The sequence below is a fragment of the Mauremys reevesii genome, linkage group 7, assembly GCF_016161935.1.
Source record: "Mauremys reevesii isolate NIE-2019 linkage group 7, ASM1616193v1, whole genome shotgun sequence".
In the NCBI taxonomy this organism is placed as follows: Eukaryota; Metazoa; Chordata; order Testudines; family Geoemydidae; genus Mauremys; species Mauremys reevesii.
In genome coordinates this window covers 28,937,646-28,960,774 of record NC_052629.1, presented here as the reverse complement: position 1 = coordinate 28,960,774, position 23,129 = coordinate 28,937,646, and the positions used below count along the sequence as shown (strand labels likewise).

The 23,129-nt window shown below is 38.8% G+C and overlaps 1 protein-coding gene and 1 long non-coding RNA gene across 8 annotated transcripts in view; one reads left to right on the top strand and one right to left on the bottom strand.

Annotated features, from left to right (window-relative positions):
* KNDC1 (kinase non-catalytic C-lobe domain containing 1) overlaps nt 1–23,129 on the bottom strand; it is a 99,992-nt gene that overhangs the window by 52,038 nt on the left and 24,825 nt on the right. For 4 of the 5 annotated variants that reach the window (XM_039481918.1, XM_039481917.1, XM_039481919.1 and 1 more), the window contains 4 exons: nt 17,913–18,059; nt 16,424–16,541; nt 14,973–15,988; nt 6,924–7,038 (listed from right to left, as the gene is read on the bottom strand). In XM_039481918.1, coding sequence (XP_039337852.1) covers nt 6,924–7,038; nt 14,973–15,988; nt 16,424–16,541; nt 17,913–18,059 — 1,396 coding nt within the window. Of the gene's footprint in view, nt 1–6,923; nt 7,039–14,972; nt 15,989–16,423; nt 16,542–17,912; nt 18,060–23,129 lie in introns of those variants that run through there. The other variant, XM_039481921.1, reaches the window with a different exon arrangement.
* Nucleotides 712–20,377, top strand: LOC120369037. 3 transcript variants are annotated; one of them, XR_005582903.1, is made up of 8 exons: nt 712–762; nt 3,268–3,344; nt 7,921–8,042; nt 9,367–9,508; nt 15,354–15,502; nt 16,931–17,028; nt 17,732–17,856; nt 20,230–20,377. It is a non-coding gene; the product is annotated as an uncharacterized LOC120369037 (long non-coding RNA). The 3 variants fall into 3 exon arrangements; XR_005582902.1 differs by lacking the exon at nt 16,931–17,028; XR_005582904.1 differs by lacking the exon at nt 16,931–17,028 and having other exon boundaries at nt 9,367–9,575.

The window sequence follows — 23,129 nt, the reverse complement described above, 5'->3', positions numbered from 1 at the left end:
TTATGACTCAATTTGTTTGAAAAATATTTAATATTAACAGTCTCATGAATCATGTAACTGATTAAGTTTGTGTGTGATATAGTTAAATAAAAACTAAAGTTGAGACACAAACTGGCTAATAAAAAGTAAGAAGATAAAATTACCCAGACCTGCAGGTAAAGATGTCCTATTACTGCAGAATAAAAACAAGCAAGAAAGACAAAGTTGGACCTTTAGGAATAGAAAGGACTTCGTAATAACGTCACTTTATGTAACGTCTCTTTTCATGTAGTGCAGGAGAGTGATGTCAGACGAGAACAAAAGCAGCAGCTCTGGCTGGATCTGCCCTAGTCTCCTCACAAGGTAAACATGAAGGCATGAAATTACTAACCTAAGAGAATTTTTTTCTCCCAAACCTTGAAGTGACAATACCATGGAGATTAAATGTAACAAATGCTCAACTAAGGTCCCTCTAAAGTGAAATTAACTGGGACTGCTGACCATAACTGCAGAGGCAATATCGTCAAGGAGATAGAACACAGAGCTAGAAAGGCCATTATCTGGAAAGGAATTGAAGGCATGTGTCATAAACATAACCAGTTAAGGGTTAATTCCTCTTTTACCTCTAAAGGGTTAAGAAGCTGACACCTGGCCAGAGGAACCAATGCGGGGACAAGATGTTTTCAAAGAGGGAGGAGGGAAATCAGTCTTTTGTCTGTTCAGAAAAGTTTTGTGCTGGAGTGAAGAATCCAGGAATCAGCCATCTAACATTTCTTAAAAGTAGTAAGTGTTTAGAGACAGAATGTATTAGATTATGTTTATTTTCTTTTGTGACTTTGTTTTTGCATAGAGGGAGAATCAAATTGGGTTTCTTTGTGTAACTAAGGTTTTGCCCAGAGGAACATCCTCTGTGTTTTGAATCTGTTGTCTGTGAGAGTAGCTTGCATGCTAATCTCACAGAAGTATTCCTTTCACCCTTTTTCTTTAATTAAAAGTCTTCTTTTAAGAACTTAATTGATTTTTCCTTGTTTTAAAATCCAATGGTATTTTGGATCTGGGCTCACCAGGAATTGGTGGGAGGTGAATCAGTCTCAATCCTGCCAGGAAAAGGGGGATAAAGACTGAGGAAATATTTGGGGGGAAGACAGAGTTTCCAAATAACTCTCCCATAAACGTTTGTTTAAACTATTTGGTGGTGGCAGCTACTAGATCTAAGCTGGTAAATAAGCTTAGGGGTTATCTCATGCAGGTCCCCATATCTGTACCCTAAAGTTCAGAGTGGGGGTGACACCTTGACATGTTTGGCAGCAAGCCAGATGCAGGACTCCTCTGGGAATTTTAAGATTTAGAGCCCAATCCTGCAAACACTTGTGCACAAGTAGCTTTACTTACCTAAGTAGGCTCACTGAAGAAGATCCTCACTTGCATAAGCATTTGCTGGCTCAGACCCTCAGCCCTACTCTGAGAAAATACTTGAGTTGTATAAATATTTTAGCTGAGGTAAAATCTCAAGAAACTAATTTTCCTGTATTTAACATTAAGAATGTAAGATCATTTTATAAAAACTCAACCATGCAAAACTGATGAGTAAGACTCTCTCTCCATTAGATATCTTAAAAGCACAGACTGACTTAATGTGCTTTGATATGATAAGCCATCTGATTAATGTGGTTCTGTCTCAGTGGGAAAGCATCAAATAAACCCTTTTCCTATGAAAAAAAGTATTAGTAATAATTTTACATTATATAAATTCTAAAAAAAAGAGAGAGAAGTTTGAATATGTTCTGAGAAAATGGTGAAAAAGTCCTTCTTTAGTTAACAACAAATCCATGAAGAGCAGGTTAAGACAGAACAGCGAGGAAATTAAAAGTTATTGGCCTCAATTCAGGAGAGCACTTAAACTGTGCTTAACTGTAAGTACATGCTTAAGTCTCATTGTTTTCAATAAGATATAAATCACATCCTTTGGTACTGTCCTGAAGAGAGATGCTTTCCTGGAGTAGCGGGGGCATTACTTATTATATCAACTGAGGCAGTGCCCAGAAGCACCATCAGGACTAGGACCTCATTGTGTTAGGTGCTTTACAAACAAATAAGATGTTGTCCTTGCCCCAAGGAGTCTAGATTTTAAGGCCCTGAACCTCCAATTGGATCCATGCAGGGCAACCCTGGAGCCTCACTGCAAGAGTGGAAGGATCTTCCTGCATGTATCCAATCATAAGATCTGGGCCAAAGCCCAGAAGCAACATATAAAGGATAAGAGGATCGGAAATAATCGAAGTCCCAATAAAGGACTCAGTGTGCATCCATAGTACTAGAATCCAGTGTAGGGTCAGGATCAAAATACATAAATTTAGAGGGTGTTTTAAATGCACTTGAGCTACCTCAAAAATTCTTAGTTAGCTAATTATTTGGAAAGTGGGTTTGAGAACGATTCAGAAGGAGGAAAAGATGTCTTTATAAATATGCTCAAGAAGGGCAGCCTACACATAGGACAGCATTGGGAAAGGCAGGAAGCATTAAAATTAAAAGGGATACTGATTTTTAAAAAAATAATTAAAAATCAATTTTATAACAGGAGTATCCTGTATACAGTGTGTCATTAACTTTATATCTATATCTATCTATATCTACATATCTATATATTAAGTACAGTAAAAGACATGCTATCCAGCATGTTGGAGGAATGGGGGTTGCTGGCTAGGCAAAAATTCCAGATAACTAAGGGGGCTCAGGGAGGGAGTTTGGATGCGGGAAGGGGCTCGGGACAGGAGGCTGGGGTGCAGAGAGGTTTCGGGGTGCCAGATCCAGGCAGCGCTGACCTCAGACAGCTCCCTGCAAGTGGCAACATGTCCCTGCTGCTTCTAGGCAGAGGCACAGCCAGGCGGCTTTGCGCACTGCCCTGTCCCGCCCACTGGCTGTGCAGCTCCCATTGACCAGGGACCGCAGCCTATGGGAGCTGCGGGGGCGGTGCCTGGGGCAGAGGCAGTATGCAAAGCTGCCTGCCCATGCCTCCGCCTAGGAGTGGCAGGGACATGTCGCTGCTTGTGGGGAGCCACAGAGGTGAGCGCCACCCAGATCTAGTACCCTGAAATGCCAGTTTCTAGAGTTTTCCTGTTTATAAAGTGCCAGAAAACACAACTTTTACTGTATTAGTAACACAGCAGAATCACGTATGTTTAGAACAGTCTTTTGGATAAACTCAAGAAGGTTCCTATCAAACAAACTCAGTTCACTATTGCTCTCGCTCCCTATGAACACACCTTCCTGCAGTCTCTTTTGTTTCAGATTGACTTCTGCTCTGGTGCTAAACACCTTCTTGCAGGACTACAGGAAGAGCCATACAAGCTGCCCTAGAGCACTATGTAAGTGATATAATCACTCTCATGCAAGAGACAAGAAGTGAAACTGACCAACAAACCAGTGAAGTCGATTATACTGAATGTGCTGTCAAAGTAAACAAATGAAGCTACAGGGGAAAAACACACTAACTTTTTGTTGTAATTTTTTTCAGTTATAGTAGCCTTATGGGTTACTGGTTCAACATTTTCATATGGAAATGTGATTTTCAGGTTGGTAGTGCCCTTTTCCAGCTGCATGTGCAAATTCACTCTTTCCTTGTCTGAATTACAACACAGACTTTAATACTTTGGTGTCACAACCACATATAGTACTTTACACATATGCTATTTGTTTTATCACAGTGGTCCAGAGGTACATCTTTTTATTAACTCTGGACCCAATCCTGCAAGCTGCTGTGTGGGCAACCCCACCCCCATGCAAGTCCCCACTGCAGTCAATGGGGGTCTACAAATGTGAAGTACCTTGTGGGATCATGGCCTTAAGCTATTTATATGGCAAGTTCTAAGGTATGTATTTTAATAATTGTGAACACCCATGACCTAGCATTTATTTTCAACCAGCAACACAGCTTTCTTCCACTGCACTTCAGGACTAAGTCAGTTAAGCAACTAAGCTGCAAATTTAGGTGGGCCTACATGTGCCAACAAAAAGTTTATTCTTCTTCTATGTAACTGTCATGGCTCCAGGGTAAACTGTGCCTCTCAAGTGCACACCTTAGATGACAAGTCTGGCTTCCTGCACCTCACTTTGGATAGAACCACACAGACCAACCACACAGCCCCAACTTTGTTTTGGCAACTGTAAGAGTTTCCCCTTCAGAAGCCTGTGACGTGTGCAGTGACACAAACAACGTCTTGAAAACAAAGCTTTATTTATTCTCTCACCAAATGTACAAAACAGATAGAGAAAAGAATAAAAACAACAAGAGGCCAACACACATGGGTATTAACCACTGTAAATTCCCCTCAGGCCAGCTAACTCCATTCCTGGCAGGGAGAAAACAACCTGGCTTGCTCACAGCACATGCGTGTCTATCAATCTGTCAGCTTCCACTGACACCCTCGGCGTCTTCTCTAGCTATCCAAAACACCTCCCTTTTCTAGGATCTTTGAGATTTAGGCTATGTCTACACGAGAGACCTTAGAGCAGCACAGCTGGACTGATGCAGCTGCACCGGTGTAAGATTGCTTGCGTAGTTGCTCTATGCTGACGGGAGAGAGCTCTCCCATTGACATAATTAAATCACCTCCAACAAGTGGTGGTAGCTATGTCAGCCACCGATGCGATACTTAGGTCACTCAAGGGAGTATTTTTTCCACACCCCTGAGTGACATAAGTGGTAGTGTAGACATGGCCTTAGATACACTTTTATCCCAGTCTTCACCCTTGGGAACAGTAAACCATTCCAGCCTGGATGGAGAAAGTCAGGTAGTTTCATCCCCATTAAAAGCCCATCCATTGTTTCAACTAAGAGCTCTTATCTGTGTCATTGTTTCATTTCCTGCAGTTTCTCCCTCAATGGTCTCTTTTGAACTTCTGGCAGTTAGGCAGTTAACATCAAAATAGATTACCTGAGGAGGGGGTATATAATATGTATAGAAATCTAATATACCTAACTCCCTCATTTGACATACTAATACCAAAATGGAGTACACTGTGCAAGTACTATTTACTATATAGTTTTTCACATAATGATTTCATGTACTGTCTGGCATATATCTGATAAGCTTAATTTGAAATGTGATCCTGTACTTAAAAAACATTTCCAAATTTGAAAAGGAAAAAAAGCAAGCTTTAGTTAAAATGAATTTAATTATAGAAACCTGTTTTTTAAAAAGCCTGGAAATGAACAGTTAATCAAGCCATACAGATTCCTATTGCCATTTAAACAGTAGTCATTCCTCACTTTATCAGTCTTTCACTGCCATAATTAAGATAAAGTAGGTTAAAAAAATACACATATTTTTAAAAAAAGACTCAAGAATGGGTAAAATGAATCATTCTTAAGATTGTGCTGGGAAGGGGGTATTAAAAAAAAATCAATAAGATAAAGAGTTTTTCATTAAGTAGCAAATTAAACCTAAAGCTGTTTTATAATGTGTACATATACACCTCTACCCCAATATAACGCGACCCGATATAACACAAATTCGAATATAATGCGGTAAAGTAGTGCTCCGTGGGGGCGGGGCTGCGCACTCTGGCGGATCAAAGCAAGTTCAATATAACGCGGTTTCACCTATAACGCAGTAAGATTTTTTGGCTCCCAAGGACAGCGTTATATCGGGTAGAGGTGTATACATACATACACACACACACACACACACACACACACGGCCTCATCAGAACGGTTCTAAAGTGAACAATATTCAGCTCAAAAGTTTCACGCTGAAAGGCAGAAGACCCAAAATGGAGATTCTAGAAAGGATATCCTCCCATTTACTGGTTTGTGTCACAACCTTAATATTTATTTAAACAGTTTTTAATTTTCAAATGCTAGACAAAGTTCAGATCTCAGATTGCATCAGTATGTTGAAACTCAGCTGCTCTGGATACATGTATATGCACAGTAGCAGAGGTTCGTTGGGCATATTAAATTAGAATCTAGCTCATTATATGCAGTAATTTGGAGTCTTTCCAAACATTAGGGACATGCACCATGGTTCTGAAATCACATAGAGCAGCATAGGTTAAAGTGCACAAAAATCTACTTTTATAGCTCATTTTCTTTGTAATATTTTTATACTATAAAAAGATAAAAATGGCTGAATCAACACAACCCTAAAAATGCTATGAATTATTGTATTTTACTAGTGATTTGTTTATATTCATTCGCTACTGATTTAACCAATATCCTTAGGCAGAATTTTTAAACAAACAGAAAGCAAAAACAAACAAACAAAACAAAACCAAACCAAACCAAACCAGCTCTCTTTATATTAGAGCTTCTTCAGGTTTATCATTAGTGTAAGCTGGACCAAAAATGTTCAAGATTCCTACTAAAATTCAGGACACACATGAAATCCTCACCCCCCACCTCAGCTCTTTATGCTAGAGGGCACAGCAGTAAAAAGGGGCCTTAAATGCTCAAGTTCCAGCTTTGGAAAGATTCCTTCCCCCGCGCCCCCCACCCCGTGTCAGATCCTCGGGTATGGGGACATGGTTGGGGGAACGGCCTCACCACACAGTTCTGTGTAGATCCTGAACACTATGAAATCCTATAGGCTGCTGGAACTTACAGAGGTCCCCATGGGCTTGTTAAAGGTACAGCACAGACTCTCACCCAGGGAAATTAATCTCTTTACTCTATACACTTCCTCAGACATACCAAAAGTTCAGTAAAAAAGAGATATAGTCTTCCCATGAAATGCATGAAACTTAACTCCAAGTGTATTAAAAATTTTCAATCACAGTCTCTATAACTGAAGTTAATCACAGTATTTTAAAATTTCAGGTTTCATTTGAGTTGCAGAAGAAACATTTAAATAGGTATATGCAGTGAAAAATCCTGATATATATTCAACAATAATCTATGCAAGTGAATATACATATAGAGTATTTAGAAGTCATGAAGGCACTACCTGGATAATCTATGCAAGTCTGTAGAGTAAATAAGCATTCATGACATAATGCCCAGAGTTCATAGTCTTTCAATGGCTTACCATACCAAGACAAAAGAAGTTTCAGAGAGACCCCCTGAAAATAAAATCAAAGAAAAAAAAGTTATGAGACAATACATTTCTAAAAATAAAATATCTACTGATGTTTTGATAAGAAGTACCTTAAACTAAATGCACACATTTTAAAGGCATTGAGCTTAGGCATTTTTTTCCAGTTAGTGTTAATAAATGTCACTGGTAATTTCTCATAGAAAAATCTTTGCACAACAACAAGATGAATTAATTCTAAACTTCTGAAATACACAGAAAAAATTGTAATTCAAATTAGCTTTCATGGGAAGGGGAAAAAAGTATCTCTGGAGAGCTGATCTGTTTGAAATCTTTTTGCTTATCACAATACAAAGATTCTTTGCAGCATGACAGAAATAATTAAAAGGGACATTGCCTAGCAGAGCCCTGCATGAGACTGCAGCAGGACTGGGATTCTGTGGGTCCCACAGGACCGCTGGCATTATAGCAGGAGAGGGATTAAAGAATAGTTCCATGAAGGGCTCTATTGCCTAGCCTACAAAAAGCAGAAATCCTGATCTATCTTGACAGCAGCATTATAGGTCTTACCTTAAAGATTGCATCAAAGTTTCTTGTACTTCTGTGAAACAAGTTACACAACATTGACAACAGAAATGTCAGAATTATTTCGAAGTAAAAACATTATTTTGTTTTTAATAATTGTTGACAATTTAATTTACACCAGTGGCATGTTGTATCACTAAAAGTTGTAGCTTGTTTATCAAGCTAGATGTTTACACTTGACCATCACCCTAGTATAAAAAAGTGTTATTGTACAAAAGCAAGAGAATATTTACTGTTCTTCATAGGGGCTGGTACTTCCTAGGCTATAATTTATGAATATTTGCTTTGGAGTTTCATAACTATAACAGAGGTTTATTACCTTCAGTCACAACAGTTTGATGCAAGTCATCAGACCAAGGATCAGTAGCCTTGGGAGAAGAAGCCATATTATATTCATACCTGGAATCTTGCAGGTACACTGACTTTCACCATAAGGCAGCCATCAAGGTAGGTAAATACTTTGGCCTAATGCCTTTTAAACATCCCTTTAAAAAGTGAACTGTATAAACTTTCAGAGGGGTAGCCGTGTTAGTCTGGATCTGTAAAAGCAATAAAGAATCCTGTGGCACCTTATAGACTAACAGACTTGCATCTGAAGAAGTGGGTATTCACCCACGAAAGCTCATGCTGCAGAACGTCTGTTAGTCTATAAGGTGCCACAGGATTCTTTATTGCTTGTATAAACTTTGTATTAACTGTTGAGATGTACAGTCAACAATAACTTTTTAAAGTCCTATGTTTTTGTAGTCTGCTCTTAACATACGTTTCCTTGTGTTAGATTCTCTCTACCAAACACCGCGTGTAGCATGTTGCATAAAAAAAAGCACAGCTAACTTCACTACGGGTAAATGTCATCCAACCTGATTAAGTTTCATTTTCAAAATTTGCCATGACCAGTATTTTTGAGCCTGACCCAGAGCTCAAGAGCTCATCCACAATTCTGTTTCTTCATCTTGTTTAAAAAAAAAATAGCTGATGAAAGCTATTTAAATAGTTAAGAGGAGTCAGCTGCATAAAAACATGACTCTTTAAAAATAATTTTAAAAAAGGAGCCAACTTCTCAAAGTTTGCCAGACAGCAAAAACAAGACACTAACTGAGCTTCACGACCCTCACTTGAAAAGTGGTCAACATTTGGTATGAAGGATTTTTTATGTCCCTTTTGGCTACCCTTTTTGTTCCCCTCTTCATACAATGATACTTCTGACTAGTCTCTGAGCTGTGCCTATGACCTCCTCCTGGAGAGAGCTTTAAAACGAAAACAGGTGTTAACATTTCAAATTCAGCCATGGGATAAAACTGCCAGAGTTGGAGAAACTCTCAGACAGTCTGGGAGTGCTGCTTGGTCTCAGAGAGTCTTTCAAGTCAACAAATACTGTGATGCCAACTTCTCCACATTGCCCTCTGAGGCCATGCTACTCTGTTCTACATCAGAGCAGCTGCTAGGGCAGAGAGGAAGCTTTCCTCACTGATACTTGCAGTCTGCTGCCCCTAGAGGAACTCAAAGATCTGCACAGAAAGCTGATGCTACCTCCTCTCCTTTTGTTCACCTGACTGCTTTCTCTGCTCCACATATCAGGTGCTTCTGACCACAGCGAGGAGCTAATGAATAGATGGCAAGGGAAGGAGGAAGAAGATGGCCCAGTCCCCCATGTTCATCTTCAGCAATAGCATCCACCCTTAAGGCTCCAGTGATGTGGGGAGTAAATATGAAACACACAAGTTAGTAGGGGAGCAGAAAGAGACATTCTGTACTTTCTCATTACATGCAGGGAGAAGGAGAGAGAGGAAGGAAAGAAAGGAACATTGACTGGAGCAGGAAAGTTGAGAGAATTTAAGAAGGGTAGCAAAGGGGAAAGGCTTACCACAGGAGAGTGTGTGCAAGCAATGGTGGACAACAGAATGGATGAAGAGGTGAGAAGAATCACAGGAATGGAAATGCTGTTTCAGAGAAAGGCAGCAAAGACAAGGATGTAACAAAGTAAATACTAGACAAGAGAAATACCACAATTATCTGTGACTGAGTGAATCAGATAAGCACAAGGGCAGAATAAGAAAAAAATAGAAGTGGGAGGGATGGGGAAAGAAAAGAAAAGATGCAGGCAAGTTACAGGTTACGTAATTTTATTTAATTGGTATTCTTTTGAGTGACACTTCCCTGGCAAGTGTCCTAGATCTCAGTTTTGGAAAGAGGGATGAAATAAGTACTATAGTTATTTAGAAGTATTAGTTTCACTGGCTATAGAGGATCCTGTAGTTCCATAATGAGGTTATCTTGGTTTCTACCTATATTGCTATTACTTCTTCTGGGTGAATGTTGTCCAGATATTGCTAGACAAAGATTACTTTTACTCCAGATGGTATGCAATGCCTAAATGTTGTCATTATGGAGAGAGGGGAAACAGGAAAGAAAAGGAAGGCCCCTCCAGAGTCCACTATCAGGGCTTTATTCGCCCTACTCCTTGTGCAAATTATTAAGTATGAGCACTATGCATATTATCAGTAAATACTCAATACTCTTGTTTAAGCAAAATAATTGCACCAAGTCCAATTAAATGAAGTTTACTTGGTAAGCAGTGTTGCTTTCCTTAGTTATGGCTATGAGGCAACTTTTTTACTTAAGGCCCCAATTCCCCAAATAATTTAAGCGTACATTCAACTTTATGCTCATGCTTATGTTCCACTGAATTCAGTGGGACATTTTAAAAAAAGTTTAAAAGCCTATTTAAGCTTTTCAGAAATAGCACTAGAGACTTCCAGCAACGCAAGTTTCAGAAGTTTTGAATCCTCTAGGCTGTTGATATCAACTTTATCCAACATCCCTACTTCTTTAGTACTGCACCATTAGCAATATACTTATATGCATAAGTCTGTGCAAAATCCTCATTTTCTCCATTTCTGAAATTCTCAAATTGTATCAATTTTTTGGAAATGTATCCTTTTCGTATTAGAAATGGTTTAAGAGCTCAATTTTTAAGAAAACATTTTCTTAATCAGAGTAGCTTTGATGAGAAATATGAAGGTATAGTAGAAGTTGTTTTATCCGGCATGTTGGGGGAAGGGAGCATGCCGCTAAGTAAAAAATTCCGGTTAATTAAGAGGGAGGGAGTTTGGGTGTGGGAGGGGGAGTGCAGAACACAGGCTCTGGGAGCGAGTTTGGATGTAGGTGGGAGCTCGGGGCAGTGGGTTGGGACGCAGGAGGAGGTGCAGGGTGCCAGATCCAGGGGGGCGCTTACTTCTGGCGGCTCCCCACAAGCGGCAACCTGTTCCGCCTGCTCCCAGGCAGAGGCGTGGCAGGCAGCTCTGCACACTGACTACGCCCACAGGTGCAGCCCCCGCAACTCCCATTGCCCGCAGTTCCCAGCCAATGGGACCTGTGCAGCCAACACTCAGGGCGGGGCGGGGGGGGGGGAAGAGTGCGCAGAGCCACCTACCACGTCTCTGCCTAGGAGCAGCCGGGACAGGTCGCCACTTGCGGGGAGCTGCCCGAGGTGAGTGGCCCCCAGATCCGCCACCCCCTCCTGCACACAAACTCCATCCCAGAGCCCACAGTCCACACCCGCTCCCCAACCCCCATGTTGGCCCTGTGCCAACCAGACTATAAACCAGCATTTCAATGAAGATCAGAAATGCTGGTTTATAGAGCTTTCCAGTTGGTGAAGTGCCAGATAAAACAGCTTTTACTGTATATTATAGATTAATATATATTGTAGGCATTAATGACTTTTCACTTTAATGTGAAAATTCTTTAGTATGTATTGTATGCGCCTTCTGGCTACTAAGGAGAATGATGTTGGTAAAAGGACTAAAGTAAAAATGTTTAGTGATATTCTTATAATTCACTGTTGACACCAGTTTTATATACCCAAACATCTGGGAATAATAAATATCTGAACCATGCCTGCCTTTTAGGCCAAGAATAGTACTATATTATGCAAACATACGCTGGCATCTTATAAACAGCCATAATGAGGCAATAAATAACACATTAGCCCTCTCCTAGGGAACACCATTCTGGGAATACACAATTTTTCTTACCTGTAAATGATATTTCACCAATGGTCAATGTCATTCTCTACCTAGGTGGGTTTTCACTTCTGTCACACCTGATTAGATATGAGTGACCAACAGAACACAGATGTTTGAGCATCAAAATAGTCTACCTCCAGGTGCCTGTTACTGGCTCTCTGGTGTGAAAGCCATAATATTTGTATAAAAATATTTAAAAGCACAGATATGAGACACACCTGATTGGAATGAAATTGATTAGAGAAATAAAGGATCCCCACTCAACCTTGAAGTGATAAATGTTTATTTATGGAACGGCAAGCTATCACTAAGTGCCCTGACAAGATACATTGGAGAAGCAGGACATTAGCAAATGAGCATCTTTAGTACCGCCAATTGGCCGTAAAGCACATAGGAAGCAGGGTTAGGGTATTAGACAGACAGATGATGTCCTCTGGAAAAATACTATTGACAGGTAAGAAAAAAAAACCTGTCTATTCTCCATTGTGGACAAGGTTAATCACTAACTAGATGGGACTTATATAGTATTCTTTCTAATTAGAGAATACTTGGAGATGCTAGAACAGTTCTGTTGAAAATTGCATTTGAAGACATATGCATATCTATTATATAATGCCTGGTATATAGTAGCTTTGCAGGTCTGTTCACATAAGCATTCTCCTATTCAGGGGAAAAGCTGGCAAAGTACATTCTTATTGGAGTCACACCCTCTCTTTGTTCCCTTGCAGTAAATGAAAAAAACTTTGACTCAAATTTTGTGTTCCATACCAAGACAAAAATGTTATATAGAAATCTGGAAGTTTCTTTTGGCCTTGCTGGAAAAAGGACATAAGAATTCTGACACTGGGGAAATCAGGTGTGGCACATGTGCACAAAGGATGTCACAGAACTTCAGGCTACTCTGTAAGAATAGAGTTTTTAAAATGAGGAGGATAGTCTGTAGGCAAAGGCTACCATGTGCCAGAAACTGGAGGAGAAAAATCATTTGCTGTTAGAAACAAAAAGACAGTTGCTAGAAGTTTTAAAAGAACTTCCTTCAAAAGGAGGATTTACAAAGAGCCCTCAACTCTGTGTTTAGTCTGTAGGTGGGAAAACATCTGCTTAAGAAGGCAGCTTAACTCTAGAACTTTAAGGAACTGTTTGGACAGAGGTAGTTGTCAATGGCTCCTTTTAAAGGTCACCAGAGCAGTGCCACAATGCCTTAGAGAACATATGGCAATGCCTTTGTCAACATCTTGTTTGTAAAAAAACCTAGAACTTGATGAGAAATAATTTGGTAGGTTTAAATGGCCCTCTCCTTAAATAGTAGAATTTCTTCTAGACCCTATGTTAGACAAAGACCTAGGAGAGCTTCTGGATTTTAACAGGGTCTCTTCAGCATTAACTGTTTGTGCGTTGGAGCCTGAAGTTTTACGTAGGACTGTTCACTAAGACGGGAAGTTGAGAACCTGAGTCAATAGAACCCTTCCTTCTACTTACAGTACGTCTCTATGATCCGTGGCCTTCTTTGTCGCAAGCTTGGTGTCTGTCATTTCTGATCAGATCATATTCACTACCCTTTGAGAATTAGAATAACTGGAGCAACTTCCAGGGTGAAATCCTACCCTATGAGAGTTAATGAGAGTTTTGTCACTGAATTCAAGGGGGGAAGGATTCTACTCACCACCCAGAAGAGAGGAGGTGAAAAGTAATAAACACTTATTAAATCTGTGTCCAGAATGAGCAGGCTATACATTCTCTCTCTCTCTCTCTCACACACACACACACACGCACGCACAAATGTGACTATGAAATAAAGTAGGCACATGGAAACTCAGAGGAACTGATAATCACTTCATCATGGAAAAAAAGATACAAGTTTGATTTTCGATCCGACTTTCCCCATCCCCTAAAGAGTATGTAGAATAAATGGGTGATAACAGAAGATCAGAAGAAATTGAAATAAATTACCTGCAGCAAACAGATCTTATCCAAGAGTCCGAGAATATGAAAATCCATGGGGTTTGAATAAAACATGGGGGACACCATGTTTATAGTCAGAAGAATTCCCGGCAAACTGAACCCTATGGAGCTTGCACAGTGATCTTGATAGACAGGAACAATGTGGGTGTAGTAGGGGTGGGAGTGAGGGTATAAAATCTCCAACATAGAGTTCCTTTTTGATAATTCAGGAGCCTACCTGCACCACAAGCTCTTCAGTTAGATATCTGTTAGTTATTTGCTACTATTCAGGCTGAGGGGGTAGATATCTCAGAGTTGAGACCTGCAGCAGACACTCTGTTACAGAAGGCAGGTTGATCAATCTTTCCTTTGGAGAAGAATTTTTTTTATTAAAAATAAAAATGAGCCCAGCCAAAATTATGCAAATCAAGCATGAGAACTGAACATTCATGATGCTCATTCTGTACAAGTCACAGCATAACTTGAGAAGCTTAAACAACCAGAGTAGGTATTCACAAATTCTCCTATTCCATGGATTGCTCATGACTGTTAAAGTGTGACACAAGAGAAAACCATCTAGTCAGAGACCAAACTTGTCCACCCTGAGAACTTTGAGGGGGAGGAGGCAACGTTGCCCCAACTGTCTAGTAGAGTACATTGATGGAATCGACTCTTCCTCTTCCCTCTCTTTTATTTGGCTTTTCATAGAAGCAAAACATTTTTGGTCAATGTACACATATAATATATGCATATTATGAAATGTAACGTAGCACATATAAAGAAGGGCCTTTTAGAATGAAGGATGAATATGAGAATTTTTATACAATTCTGAAATAAACTTAAATATGTATGTGGCTTTAAAAGACAAAAAGGAGTGAAATCTTGGCCCTACTGAAGTCAATGGCTTGTTTGTCAGAGATTTCAATAAAGCCAGGAGCTCACCCAAGTACTCTAATTCTCATTAATGCCTGGAAGGTCCACTACAGCTTAGTGAATTTTGTGAGTCAGCAAAACATATGAACCTCCTAAAAACAACCCTACCCCAAAACAAACATCCAAAGAAAATCCATCAAAATACACTTTGTGCTTTATCCCAACAAATGGAGTTTAATTTAAATTATATGCTGCCACTTTGTAATATACTAGCATACACAAGTACAGCCTGAAAAAAATGTTAAAATGATGAAGGCTTAGCAATCAAGACACCTTACTTCAGGCCTTACTTACAAATCTTTGGTGAGAAAAGGGGACAGAACAAATTCATGTAAAGCATGCAGATTAGTGAGGTTCTACTCTATATAGCTATGTTAATTTGGGGAAAAACGTGGATAACACATGGTATTCAAGTCATTTCCTCTCCACATAAATGACTACAGCAACTATATAATGAAGATTTTGTTTTTACTACCTGCTCATTACTTTTGACTTCTGATTCTCTGCTTCCACAGTGATTTTCATTATTGTTTGTACTCATCACACCAGTAAGTAATTCTGGAGAACTAATTAGGCTTGACCCATATCCATTCCTATTGGTTTTTGTTGATAACACTGAAGCCATCTTATTAAAATGTGCTAAACAATTTTCACTTGATCCTTGAGAAGTTTCAGTAGAGTCCTCCAGTGCAGTAGAGTTGTTTACCACTTCTGCTCCAGCAGCTGATTGATCTGGGTTTTTTAATGTATTAGTGATATGTCGAGTTTCGGAGGCAGCATGGGAAGATTCTTCTATATGATTACATGAAAGAGAAGCTTTCTTTTTACCACTAAAGGATGGCATATATTCCTCTAGATACATGCCAGAGACCTGCGTACACACACAAGATGCATCTAAATGAAGATCAGAGACCTGGTAATTCTTTGGTTTTATTCCTGGTGGATTATTAACATTGAATGGACTACGTTTTCCCTCTGAAGCAGCAACCTGATTATTGTCTAGAGGTACTGATTCATATGTTAGTGATTGTTTTTTATGAGCCAGTAGTCCACTGTTTGTTAGAGATGTGAAAACATTACTTGTGTCTGTAACTTCAAGCGGTAGCTTTGGAAAAGTTTTCATTTTTCTCAAACAACTTTTCTTAAAAACATCTCTCTCTCTGTCATTAGTAAATGGTTTTGTCTCCAAAACAATGTTAGCAAATCTTTCATTATATATTATATGCTTGTCCTCTTCTTTGCTCTTTCTAACCTCAGTTGCAAGTTGTGAATGTTGAGATCTTTCATTATTCAGATCAATTTGCATTTCCTCTAAACCACATTCTCTTGCATTCAAGGCCACATTGGCTACAGAAAGGTCTCCGTGATAGCTTGTTGTCATGTCTTCCATTGTAAAGGAATCACCTTCTATGTTGTTTTTTTCATTTGTGTATAATTTAAATCCCACACTTGTCTGGCACACTCTTCCCTTCCACATGTTATCACAGCTGTCTAGATGCAAAAACAGATGTTCACATTAAAAAGTGTTTAAATCGTTCATCTTTTCTAAGACTTTTCTTTTATGCTTTTATGTTTTTTTGCCCCCATAGCACATTTTAAAGTACATTATAGAAACAAGATTCTCTGAGCACGTCATTTTTATCAGAAAGGACAAAATTTTAGAGAGCGTCATCATAAATCACAATGGAAAATTGTTCAGTGTAAGTTTATTATTGTCACTGAATGTTTGGCTTTTTCTTAATAAAAGAGAATCCACATATATTTTGATCCAAGTGTTATTAAATAGGTTATATTTTCTTTCTAAACAACAGAAAATGAGTACAGCAACAGAATATAAGACTTCCAGATCATGTTCTTTGATTTCACTATTCACGTGTTAGGACTGTCTGAAATATGTTATTTTAATCTGAAATACATTAAGTTTACCTTGAAAAGTACCAAATGATTCTATTGAGAGCACCCTTCTTCCAACAGCAGATAGATTTCGACAAATATTACTTGAGGAAGCAAACTTCAAATTTTCTTCACATAATGAGATGATACTCTATAGACAATTAAAGTTAAAACATTTACTGGTTATTTAAGGTAAATAAATTCACCAAGTTTTTGACTTAAAATGATCATGTTATCATACATAGCACATTGGAATTTTTTAACAAGATCTTAGTATATAGGACCTACATTTTGCAATATATTGTATGTATATTACATTGTTAACTATAATTTATTTCTAGCATGGGCTACTATAGAATACTTAAAGTCACGTTTCAAGTTACGTATCACAGTTTTAGACATAGGAAATACTAGGAATGACTGGTAGAGATAACTATTTTAAAATTTAATTTCTATAAATAATTTACTCTGTGTTCTCAAAATAAAAATAAGTATACTATTTTGTAATGGCTCTAAATTGTGGCCTGTGTTTTACAACAGCATACATTAAAAGCACTAGAAAAAAAAAGTCAGTACAAACTAAAATTACATACAGATGACGACTTGTTTATACTGCTCTATATACTATACACTGAAATGTAAGAACAATATTTATATTCCAATTTATTTATTTTATAATTATATGGCATAAATGAGAAAGTAAGCAATTTTTCAGTAATAGTGTGCTGTGACACTTTTGTATTTTTATGTCCGATTTTGTAAGCAAGTTGTTTTTAAGTGAGGTGAAACTTGGGGGTACCCAAGACAAATCGGACTCCTGAAAGGGTACAGGTGTCTGGAAAGGTTGAGAGCCACATCTATGAATTGCTTTGGTAAACAATTAGAAACAGATAAAATAAGAACAGATATGGTAAAACAAACATTTAGAATGTTAAAAAGGCATCTAATCAGAGACAGTTTGCCAAAACAGCTGTACAATTACAGAAAAAAATCATCGGTAATCAAACACAGGTTTATTTATTTATTTAGTACTTAGTACTTTAGTAAAGAATGCTCCAGAAATGCCCAGAAGTAGAATGACCCTAAGCCTGATTCTCTTATCCCCCTGTTGTATACACTCAAAGTAATATTTGAGAGCCACAATATGGGTTCCTTTGTAGTATAATACCCTCTTTTCTTACTTATTTCTAACATTTTCAAAAGTAGATGTCTCAAGAAACTAATCATATGTCTCAAGCGATAGTGCATATGGGAGACTGTGGATCCACATCTGACATGTACAACCTTCTGGGAACTACAATTACCACCAAGTAATTTCTCCTCTCTTCTCTACATTTATAGCTAAGACTTTGGAGATGAAGGAAATGAAAAAAAAATTCTAACTCAGAAGACATTTCAGGTCAACTATACAACCCGGACACATGAAATTAAAAAAAAAAAAAAAATCTTCTATGCCTTATACACATGTAAGAAAAATGTTAGCTTACTAAAAAAATTAAAAAATCATAGCTGGATACTTTACCTCAATGTCTGGCCTATCTTCAGGATTCTCTTCTTGCATTTGTTCCAGCAGAGTCTGTAGATCCTGCCCAAACTCTGAGTCCATCTCAGACTCTGTCACATACTCAATTGTTGCTTTCAGTGTTGCACCCAAAGAATAGATATGTGCCTGCATGAAGTTTAAAATAAAAGTTATTTAATATCTTATCAATAAACCATTAAGAAAACGAGCCATATCCCTATTCATTTTATGTGGATAACTTCTATCCTAGCAGAAGCTGAAAGTGAAAAACATACTTTAGTGTTATTTTTACAGTGTCCAAAAGTTGAACTACTGTTTTTAGCAATATTATGGAAGAACATGTTTATAACATAAATAAAAAAGAAATATCAGGTTGCATGCTTATAAGCTTTTCTTTTATGACCTTTGATGGTTAAGAGTCAAGTTTATATCAGATACATTTTGTATACAAAAGCTTTGTACCCTCCTATGTGCATGAAACCTAACAAAACAGAAGACTATGGGAAGATTTTATGGTGCCCAAGTTGATTTCTGACACAGGCCTTGGTAATGTGGTAAAAGGTGTAATTCACCTCAGATAAATGGACACAGACCATACAACATCCATGTGATATCCTTATTTTATGGTCTCATGAGAATTTTATAGTAGGATTTTGAAAAGTGCTCAGTGTTGGCCTAACTCTGCTCCTACTTCAGTCAATGGCAAAATCCCACTGATTTCAGTAACAGTAGAGTTAGGCCAATGCTGAGTACTTTTGAAAATCTGACTTGAAAGTATTGAATTTGTCATATAACCCAGATAATAGAAACCTTTTAATTTTTCTAGTTAAAATAAAAAGAAAATAAAAAGAACCAGAAACAGTAAGCCAGCACTTTCAGATTTGGTTTAGACTGTACTATATTTTCAAATTCTGTTTAGAGCACGCTGTTCTAATATAGTAACATTTCTAACCAAGTACACAATTGACCGTGAGTGTAGCTTTGGAGGAGGAAGTTATGTAGACAGGCATTTGCTGGTGCTGAATATTTGCTGGTGCTGAGTATTGTACACTATACAGTGAAGCTACAGACTAGGAGCTTATCCTTCTAACTGCCTTGTTTTGACCAAGTTAACCATGTTTTATAATTCAGCCAGTCCTCTAGGCTCAGCCATTTTTCTGTTCTTCCTAAATGGCAGAATTGCCTTCATTTTAGGCAAAGGAGGAATGAGCTACACAGGAGGCAAAGTCAAACCTGAGCCAAGGTTGTTCAGCTAAAACAGGCCTGGCTCCTCCACCCAAACTCATGAAAGTACAAACCAGAGGACTGCTTGCCTGTCTGTGCATAAGGGCTGCAGACTTGTATGGACAGGGCTTGATCTGTTTGCTTAACTGAGAGGTACCATCCCTTTTTGTAAGCAAACATCATAGTTGTGACAAAGTTAGGTCAGTGAATTGCATATGATCTAAGAGAATTGAACATTCCTTAGAATTTACTCAACTGTTTTGCAGAAAATTGTCTCAATTAGCTATCTTTTCCATCACACCTAGAAACATCATTCTTTTTTCCCCCTGAATCCACCACTGCACTATTAAGTGGATGAGAATAATGTCAGCCTAAAACAACATGTTTTGAACATCTCAGACATAAGTCTAGATAAGAATATTAGAAAATATTTACAGTTTTGAATGGAGGGAGAAACTGCAACTAAACACAAATAACTGGCTCTATTCACTCTCCTTCTGCCACTTAACTAAAGTTGGCACAGACTAAAGTTAGTGCTAGGTAACCAAGAAAAAGCACAGTGTATACTAAGGATCATTGATAGTCTGGTAGAATCCCTGTGATAAGATGGGAAACACTGACATCACTGGTAAAAAGCTATGCAAACAACAATTCTGGGTGCCTAAAACATGAATAGCAAGATGATGGGAGCAATCATTTCTGAACTCTCACTAGTCTCCCAGCCATACCACTACTCCACTTCCAAACATGGGGATGAATCCCCCGCTAACACTAATAGGACTACCCCCAGTATAAGTGCTACACCCTGTAGTAAATGTTTACAGGATCAGGCTCTTAGTAGCATTCTTATAAGGCAAAATAGCTGTAAAAGAAACAAGGAACAACAGTCTTCTGAAGAAAGTATTTTTTTCACTGAAGAAAGTATTTTTTCTACTAGCCTAGAATTTGGTTTTATAGCCAGTTTTGTAGACTGAATTACAAACCAGTGAACAGCATATTATATATCAAGCTGTAAAACTTATTCCTTTACTTTGAGGTTGGATGTTTCATTTCTGAAAGTAAAAATGATTTTATGTTTCTCTTTGGGAAACAGAACACCTGAAACCGAACAACCACCACCAAAAAGGAACAAGAAAATACTGAGGTAAATCCTTCACCTTTTTATATTGTTATGTTTGGAACATAGCAATAGACTGAGCTTTTAGGATATGCTGAACATTCAATATACAATGGCAGATTAATACCCAGTAAATAATCACAAGTATAAAAAAGTTATTCTGTACATTTCTGTATGCATGAATACCAAATAAGCAGTGTAACACTGCACCATTGTGTTCCATAAAGCATATCTCAGTATGGCCTTCCTCAAAATTAGCAGTTTTACAAGAACAGCTTAGTTATCCTCTAAAATTTGGAAAGTCTTCAACATACGCGTATTTACATTCAATAGACTTTGACAATATATTTAATTGTGTAATTACAGAATCTCAATAAAAACAAGTTACTGTCACTCTAAAGTGAGTGTGTCAGAATATTAGAGAAACTGATACTAATGTGTGGGGGGCAGGAAGCCCTATCATTCAGGAAGCACTAGCAACTGGGACAACCAATAACAAAATTCTATGAAGCAAGATTTAAAAAACAAACAAACAAACAAACAAACAAACCCCCCAAATGGCATTTTTAGTTCCTCTACCTGGTGAAAGTCAATTTTAACACAACATATTTTGCTCAACACATTTCAAGAGATCCTGGAATGGAATTAATTTAATATGGTTCTAACAATTTATATAAGTTTTAAGGCTCAGTAATGCAGCAATGGTTAGGGGAAAGCTTGATATGGAGAGCACTTGTGGGACTAACTTGGGCACTTACTTATAAAATACAACAGTAACAATATTCTGAAAGTTACCTGAATCTGTAGCACTCAGTATGTTCTTTTTAAAAAAAAAAAAGGTTATTTCAGAGCTACAGCTATGGAAGGACAATTTATTTACTCTAAGTCTTCAACCTACACTGCCAGAAAGGTTTGCTTCTTTGGATTAGCTGTTCAGCCCAATAAACACATAAGCAAAGCCTTCTCAGAAAGCTCCGAGAACTTTCTCCCGCCACATTTAAACTACAGTGCCTTTCAGCACAGCAACCAAGTTAATAGACCACAGAGAGGAGTCTAGATCATTTCCTATTAATGAAATTTAAATACACAATGCACTAGATTGTCTGTCTAATTTAGAACATAAAGTCCTTGGGGGAGTGTGTTCATGCGTGTCTTTTGTAAAGAAATGAATGCACAAGTTACATTCAAATAAAAAAACAAAAACAAAAAAAAACCACCACAAGTGTTTACCATAACGGTGTCCATAGAAGCAGACTGACATACCCACAAGATTCCACTTCAGGATCAAGAATGAGGAAGAGGTCGACTGAGTAAAATATTTGCCTTTAACAAAGCAAATATTTTCAGTAATAAACTGAACACTAAAAAAACTGGTCAAGGACATTACTTTTCAACTACAGTGTTTCCTTTCAAGTTTGCTGTACAGTAACTACTTGGTTATAAGGTAATAATTGGAGATATACCAATCTTGTAGAACTGGAAGGGACCTTGAAAGGTCATCGAGTCCAGCCCCCTGCCTTCACTAGCAGGACAAATTTTTGCCCCAGATCCCTAAGTGGCCTCCTCAAGGATTGAACTCACAACCCTGGGTTTAGCAGGCCAAAGCTCAAACCACTGAGCTATCCCTCCCCCGTTAATGTTGTAGTGATGTTCCTGAAAAATGCGACTTTAAGCAAATTCAATTTCCCCATAAGAATTAATGTAAATGGGGGTGGAGGGGTTAGGTTCCAGGGAAATTTTTTTCACCAGACAAAAAACTATATATATATATATGCATACACACACACACAGTATAAGTTTTAAACAATCTAATACTGTACACAGCAATGATGATTGTGAAGCTTGGTTGAGGTGGTAAAGTTTGAGGTTGGGATATTTCTAAGGGAATGCCTTACTGCTAAATGATGAACTAGCATTTGGCTGAGCCCTCAAGGGTTAACACATTGTTGTTAATGTAGCCTCACACTCTACAAGGCAGCACGAATGGAGGAAGGGGAGACAGCATGGCTGACAGAGACAGAAACACACACCCTGTGTGTGGGACAGAGAGAGAGAGATGTGCATTGCCCCTTTAAGTACGCTGACACCACTCTAAGTACATTGCCTTTAAAAGATCAGGAAGCTGAGACAGCAGCTGCAGCCAGCAAACTCTCTCCGTCCTGAGCCCTGTCATGTCCCCACTCTGCTCTATATGGAGAAAGGGTAAGCGGAGGGCAGGAGTAGGGGCGAGGGGGACACCCTGACATTAGCTCGTCTTCCCCCCTCCCCTGCACAGCAAGCAGGAGGCTCTTGGGAGCTGTTCTAAGGCAGAGGGCAGGAGCAGCACATGGCAGTGGGGGGAGGGACAGCTGAACTGCCGGCAATTGGTAGCCTGCTGGGCAGCTGCTGCACAGGGAACTTAGGGGAGCGGGGAGCTGATAGGGGGCTGCCGGTCCACCCTGTTTCCAAGCCCCCACCTGCAAGCTGCAACGGCCGGTCTTCCTGCAAGCAGTGGACAAAGCAGGCGGCTGCCAAACAACATAATAAGGGAGCATTGCACAACTTTAAATGAGCACGTCCCCTAATTGATCAGCAACGTAACAACAAAGCAACGTTAACCGGGATGACTGTAAGTGAGGAGTTACTGTAGTAAGTACAAAGTGAAGATATTCTTGTGGCTTTTTTCCCTCCTGAAGCCTCTTCTGTGTCTGGTGGGAATGGGAAAGACGAGGGAGCACAGGGTGGGTGTAGGGGTAAGCCATCAGCCTCACCTCCAACAACTCATCATTGCCGGATTCACAGAGGAGACCCATTGGCTTCCCCTTTAAAGTGCATAATGGGCACCTTCTAGATGTGGATGGCCAGTATTTGGCACCCTTTTGGCTCCATCCCTTTAA